At 33.3% G+C, this 7,666-nt stretch overlaps 1 protein-coding gene across 1 annotated transcript; it reads left to right on the top strand.

Moving 5' to 3' along the window:
• Positions 1-39: 39 nt before the first annotated feature.
• LOC108438293 (vicilin-like seed storage protein At2g18540) lies at positions 40-4,257 on the top strand. Its single transcript, XM_017716025.2, has one exon. It carries the CDS (start codon positions 113-115, stop codon positions 908-910), a length of 798 nt encoding a protein of 265 aa, XP_017571514.1. The 5' UTR covers positions 40-112; the 3' UTR covers positions 911-4,257.
• Positions 4,258-7,666: the final 3,409 nt, after the last annotated feature.

The raw sequence follows: 7,666 nt of genomic DNA on the forward strand, positions 1-7,666 counted from the left end.
GGAAGATCAGAGACAGAGAAATCGAGAGGAGGAGGAAAGAAGAAAGAAAGAAGAAGAATGGAAGAAGAAACAGAAAGAGGAAAAAGAGAAGTTTGAGAAAGACAAGAAGGAAATGATACAGAAAGAAAGAGATCATCAACAGAAATTACAGCAGGAGTATGAACAGAAAGCACAAGAGGAGGAGAAGAGACTAAGAGAGTTAGAGGAGAAAATCAAACATGCAGAGGAAAGTAAAAAGAAGGAGCTACTCAAGCTGCAGATAACTCAGCAGAGAGAGTGGGAGAGGAGGAAGCAGGAGGAGGAAAAGAGGAGAGAAGAAAAGGAGAAGAAATGGAGAGAAAAAATGGAGTCTAAGGAAAAAGACTGGCAATTTCAGCAAAATAAGAAGCAAATGCAGCATGAACATGAGAGAAAAATGGAGATGGAAAGAAGAGTCCTGGAAGAAGAAAGGAGGAAACAGAAAGAGGAGGAAGAAAAGAAAAGAATAGAGAATGATGCTCATGAAAAGATAAAACGGTTGACAGAACAACTAGAGGCACAAAGAGAGAAAGAAGAAAAAAGAAGACAAGAAAAAGATGAACAACACAGAAAAGAACTGAAGAAACAGGAGGAATATTTTAGAAAAGAGAGAGAAGAAGCAGAAAAAAAACAAAAAGAGGAGGAGCAGAGAAAACTTGCCTTCATCAAAGACACTCATGGAAAACAGATTGAGGATTTTAAGAGGCAAATGAAACTAACAGCAAGATTAGAGGCAGAGAAGGAATTGTGTGCCAAACTTAATGAAAACATTAAAAAGGCTAGAAAAGAAGGATTTGAAGAAGGCTGTGAAAAAGTAGAGGCAGAAAGAACAGTACCAGGCAGAACTGTAGATGCATTTATAAAATTTGTTCAAAGAGGATTAAATAAATAAAATTAAATAGTTCAGAAATGGAATGAAGACTTGAGTTTAAATGCAATTTGGACTACATAATGATAGTTTCATAATATTTTTGTTCCTTACACATTAATTGATTGTCATTTGACATTTAAATACACATATTTAACTTCACATTTAACTGAATTCATTCACTTTAGAAAATAAAATACAAACTGTTTGACATTGCAACTTTTTGTCTAACACGAAGATATTCTATACTAAAGTCATTGCTATGGAGATGGCACAGAGTTATATATTTTTATAACCATGTTAACATTTTCACCTGATTACACAGGCTCCTTTGACAGATTAATTAAACAAATTAAAATCATTTAGAATTGTCTTCTAAGCCTTCTGTTAAAACTTTTGTGGAATTTTTTTACACCAAGACATAAATTTCAGTCCATATTAATAATAAAATAAAGTCCATATTAATGGTTTTTTAATAAGGGTTACATTTTTCTCCCATGTAGATGCAGAGAAGCTTATTCATGCTTTTATAATTATTAGGATCAACTACTATAATATTAATCTTTCACTGTCATTCTAAGAGATCCATTAATAAGTTACAATTGATTCAGAAAGCTGCTGCACATGTTCCCAAAAAAGGGCCCATACTACTTCTGTTCTGAAGTCCCTCCACTGATAACCCATAAAGTTCAGAATTGATTTTAATATAATTTTATTAGTTTTGATAACTATTCCCACACTAGCCCCCAAATATACATTGGAGGTTATTCAATTTCATGAAGGAAACAGATCCCTCCCCTCCTCTGGTACTAACCTACTTGCCTTTCCCAGGGAACGGACAAAGATATACAGAGAGGCAGCTTTTAGCATATGATCCTCACCTTTGGAACAGCCATCCAGAGAATCAGAGGAATGAGCGCATTAAAGATTTACTCTTTTAACAATGCTTGTACTTCATAATCCTTTTATCTTATTTCAGTGATATTTTAATTTTATTCTTAATTTTAATTAATTTATTTCTATTAGATGCTTATTAATTACTCTAATAACATATTGTTCTAATTCTTTCAACTTATTTTATAGTATTGTTTTGATTATTTGTTTTCAACATTTGTGTTTTCTTTTTAACCATTACCTGGTTCAACATTTGTTTTATGTTCTTGTTACTTTCATTTCATTTTCTGGGCCTTTGTCTGTATGTCAGTCTGTGAAGCACTTTGAATTGCAACTGCTTGTAGGAAAGATGCTAAATAAATAAATAAAGATATGATTCATAAAATACACACACAGACACACACACAGACAAACACACACACACACACACACACACACACACACACACACACACACACACACACACACGCACATAATTAGGTAGCTGTCCAGTTAACTTGCTTGGTTACTTTGATTACGTGTTTGTTTCAGCTGTGCATGTGTGATCAGTTGCTATGTAACAGACATGACAGTTGATTGTCGACTTTAATCAAGTAAATTAAGATTTCTTAAGTGGAGATAAGATGCTGTAAGATAAGACCCCTAAATCAAGATTAGATTTGCTTCTGTAATATGGATTTGTGAAAAATCTTATCTTGACTTGTAGATCGTAAGTTATGACAAAAGGATAGTAAGTTGAGGGGCCCTTCACCAGTTTGACCAATTTTGACTTGGAAGTTTCTTTCATTTTCACTTTCTTGTTTTTATTTTGAAAGGATCGTTGTACATGTGAAATAAGTGTATATTGTTGGGATCGTTTATATGTCTACTAAACAAAAAAAAAGAAACATTTCAAAAACAATCAATTAACTGCTCATTATTGCTCATTACCTATTAATTTATTCTTAGAACCTCTGAAAATTGTGCTTGAATTTTGGTGTTTTGGTCAATTACAATTTCAGTTCTCAAGTATATACATGACACTGTCACATATGCCATTGTTGTTATTTTCAGGAAAGTCTGGGCTCCTCAGATATGCCATTATTTGGTTTTAATACTGAAAAATTAATGTAATTTGAAATGGCCAAATATTGTTATTTTATAAGCAGGTGTGGAGACAGAGAGCTGTTTATTTATACACAACACAAAAGCCATTTGGCTTTTCAGCCAAAGTAAGAAAACATCCTCGCTAGGACTTCTCAGTCCTTTCCTTTCATTTGCTTTCTTTAGCTCAGCTTGGCTATCCTCTCACACCTTCACTGGTCTCCTTCTTTCTGGGATCTGCCACCTACTAAGGAAAGAGATGGCTATAAGTGGGGTGGCAGAAACAAGGCACAGGTGACTATCATCAGCTACTTAGCCCACTGGTTGAGCCCAGCCAAGTCTCCATCCTGCATGTGACACTCAGCCATGCCCCCTTCTCATGTGGAGATTTATACTGGGCATTTAAATGGACATAAATGTAGGATATGAATGGTGGTCTTCTGATCTGGATCTCAATCTTTGTTGAACCTCGATAAAATCACTCTGGACACAATGTGAGTCCTGCTGTAACTATGATGGGTGAATCGTGTTGCTGTTTTAAATGTTTATCCATGTGAAGGTTAAAGTAGGCAGCTGATAGCAGGCTTTACAGTGAATTTGGATTTGTTTGGTGCAGGATTTCTGACTGGTGTTTGGTTAGAGGTGGTTTGTTATAATATAAAGGCTAAAAGCAGAGATATAATGATGGAGTCCAATGAGACCTCATGTTTGGGCTTGGTAATCAATGACATTGCTTGACTTAGGCAGGAGAGGTTTGAGTCACATAACAAATGACAAAGAAAAATAAACAGTGACATTTATTGTACATCACAACAATACCTACTTAAATCCTTCTCTTTAGTTGGGCAAAATAAAAAAAACAATGAATGAAAGTAATGAGAGCTCTCAGCGTCTCAGTATTAAAATCAAGTGGTAACAATATTTAATAATTAAATATTAATGAACTATTAGTTTCCTATTGTTTAGTCATTAGTTAACTCTTCATTAAGCATTTCCTGTTACTTAGTAACTGATTAAGCACTTATATCAATTAACAGTTACACTGTTACAATTAACAGAGTACACTGTTAATTGATAAGTTAGTTTTTCGTAAGTTTATAGCTTACTTACTCATCTGTGTACTAACTACTGCTTATTACATTGTTAATGAACTAGTATTTTTATTCATATGAAGAAGTGACATCACTAGCACTTATGCGTTAATCCTGTTAATTAGCTGTTAATTAATTTCCATCACCTCCGTATATACAGTTGCTTCACTTTTCTCACATTGGTTTTTATTCATTAAAGACGCTTATGGTCAACGGAATACATGTGTGTGAATGAGAGGGAGGCAGGTGGAAAGGTGAAGATGCAAGGAGTAGAGGTCGTAAAGGTGGATGACTTCAAATATCTTGGGTCAACCATCCAGAGCAATGGACAGTGTAGAAAAGAGGTGAAGAAGAGGGTGCAGGCAGGATGGAGTGGGTGGAGACGGGTGTCAGAGCTGATGTGTGACAGAAGGATAGCAGCAAGAGTGAAAGGGAAGGTTTTACAAGACAGTAGTGCGTCCTGCTATGATGTATGGTTTGGAGACTGTGGCTCTGTCTAAAAGACAGGAGGCTGAGCTGGAGGTGGCGGAGATGAAGATGCTGAGATTTTCGTTGGGAGTGACGAGGATGGACAAGATTAGAAATGAACAGATCAGAGGGACAGTGAAGGTGGAGCAGTTTGGAGATAAAGCCAGAGAGGCCAGGCTGAGATGGTTTGGACATGTGTTGAGGAGGAATAGTGGATATATTGGACAAAGAATGTTGGAGATGGAGCTGCCGGGTAGAAGGAGAAGAGGTAGACCTCAGAGAAGGTTTATGGATGTAGTGAAGGTGGACATGGAGATGGTTGGTGTGAAAGTAGAGGAGGCAATGGATAGGGCAAGATGGAGGCAGATGATCCGCTGCGGCGACCCCTAAAGGGAGCAGCCAAAAGAAGAAGAAGAAAGATGCTTATGGTCACATCTGACCGTAAGACGAGTTCACACAAATTCACTGACGGATTTGTTATTCATCACTTTCATCTTCGGCATTTCTGTTCAAACTAACTCATATCTGCTAATAGTGCATGTAAATTTGGGCATAAATGCTGGATGTGGCTAAAACCAAAACTATTATCAACACAGTTTGTAATTGCAAAAATAAGAACAATAGAAGATATCAGTAATACTAATTTGTGTGCATGACAGTCCAGTACAAAACGGGGATGTACTTACTTTACATGTGCACTGATATAAACACATGCTGCAACTATTTCATGTTACATTTAAAGACACCTTACATTGTGCTTTTGTTGTCATACACTGCAACAATACAGCATTTATTCTAGGGAATTAATTACACTAAACAATCCCTCCACTGTTAATGTTAGCAACACAGAGTATTTTATTCATTTCACATTTTATTTTTTCCCAGTTGTTGTCATTCTAATACTAGCAAGTTTGGTCAGCAGGGGAGGAGTGCGCTCACTGCTGGACATCAAACTCCGCACATGAGCATGGCCATTAGCTTTCACGCCAAACACTGCCGTTTTATTGGCTGGCTACTGAAACATCTGCATTAATTAGTGTGTGCTTCATGTAAATGATATGTAAATGAGGTGCTGGTAGGCTGGTTTCATGCACTGAAGCTGATTTATCATTTATGCTCAAATCTCCACTTGTTTCCACATCGTACAAAATTATTATGAATCAGACACAGAACAATTCATACATTATTAAAGGCAAAAACACATTCTTTTTTTTATACAACCTTGATGATTAATGGTCATTAGATCTTTACATTTTGACCACTAACTACTACATGAAGTTCGTTTTACTCAACCATTCATTGCTTCTGAAATTCCTCTTATTTAAATCATTAATTACTTCTGAAATTCCTCTTAGTTAAACCATTAATTACTTCTCAAATTCCTCTTAGTTAAATCATTAATTACTTCTCAAATTCCTCTTAGTTAAATCATTAATTACTTCTGAAATTCCTCTTAGTTAAACCATTAATTACTTCTTAAATTCCTCTTAGTTAAATTTTTACTTCTGAAATTCCTCTTAGTTAAACCATTAATTACTTCTTAAATTCCTCTTAGTTAAATCATTAATTACTTCTCAAATTCCTCTTAGTTAAATCATTAATTACTTCTGAAATTCCTCTTAGTTAAATCATTAATTACTTCTCAAATTCCTCTTAGTTAAATCATTAATTACTTCTGAAATTCCTCTTAGTTAAATCATTAATTCCTTCTTAAATTCCTCTTAGTTAAATCATTAATTACTTCTCAAATTCCTCTTAGTTAAATCATTAATTACTTCTCAAATTCCTCTTAGTTAAATCATTAATTACTTCTGAAATTCCTCTTAGTTAAACCATTAATTACTTCTTAAATTCCTCTTAGTTAAATTTTTACTTCTGAAATTCCTCTTAGTTAAACCATTAATTCCTTCTTAAATTCCTCTTAGTTAAATCATTAATTACTTCTCAAATTCCTCTTAGTTAAATCATTAATTACTTCTGAAATTCCTCTTAGTTAAATCATTAATTACTTCTGAAATTCCTCTTAGCGAACCATTAATTACTTCTTAAATTCCTCTTAGCGAACCATTAATTACTTCTAAAATTCCTCTTAGTTAAACCATTAATTACTTATTAAATTCCTCTTAGCGAACCATTAATTACTTCTTAAATTCCTCTTAGTTAAACCATTAATTACTTCTTAAATTCCTCTTAGTTAAACCATTAATTACTTCTTAAATTCCTCTTAGTGAACCATTAATTACTACTAAAATTCCTCTTAGTTAAACCATTAATTACTTATTAAATTCCTCTTAGTGAACCATTAATTACTTCTGAAATTCCTCTTAGTTAAATCATTAATTACTTATTAAATTCCTCTTAGTGAACCATTAATTACTTCTGAAATTCCTCTTAGTTAAATCATTAATTCCTTCTTAAATTCCTCTTAGTTAAATCATTAATTCCTTCTTAAATTCCTCTTAGTTAAACCATTAATTACTTCTTAAATTCCTCTTAGTTAAATCATTAATTCCTTCTTAAATTCCTCTTAGTTAAATCATTAATTACTTCTGAAATTCCTCTTAGTTAAACCATTAATTACTTCTTAAATTCCTCTTAGTTAAATTTTTACTTCTGAAATTCCTCTTAGTTAAACCATTAATTACTTCTTAAATTCCTCTTAGTTAAATCATTAATTACTTCTCAAATTCCTCTTAGTTAAATCATTAATTACTTCTGAAATTCCTCTTAGTTAAATCATTAATTACTTCTGAAATTCCTCTTAGCGAACCATTAATTACTTCTTAAATTCCTCTTAGCGAACCATTAATTACTTCTTAAATTCCTCTTAGTGAACCATTAATTACTTCTGAAATTCCTTAGTTAAACCATTAATTACTTCTGAAATTCCTCTTAGTTAAACCATTAATTACTTCTTAAATTCCTCTTAGCGAACCATTAATTACTTCTAAAATTCCTCTTAGTTAAACCATTACTTACTTATTAAATTCCTCTTAGCGAACCATTAATTACTTCTTAAATTCCTCTTAGTTAAACCATTAATTACTTCTTAAATTCCTCTTAGTGAACCATTAATTACTTCTTAAATTCCTCTTAGCGAACCATTAATTACTTCTTAAATTCCTCTTAGTTAAACCATTAATTACTTCTTAAATTCCTCTTAGTGAACCCTTAATTACTACTAAAATTCCTCTTAGTTAAACCATTAATTACTTCTTAAATTCCTCTTAGTTAAATCATTAAT

This window comes from Pygocentrus nattereri, chromosome 1, assembly GCF_015220715.1.
Source record: "Pygocentrus nattereri isolate fPygNat1 chromosome 1, fPygNat1.pri, whole genome shotgun sequence".
NCBI classification, from domain to species: Eukaryota; Metazoa; Chordata; class Actinopteri; order Characiformes; family Serrasalmidae; genus Pygocentrus; species Pygocentrus nattereri.

Bases quoted from the DNA above. Each gene is read 5' to 3' on its own strand.
- LOC108438293 (XM_017716025.2), top strand. From the start codon at position 113: ATGATACAGAAAGAAAGAGATCATCAACAGAAATTACAGCAGGAGTAT.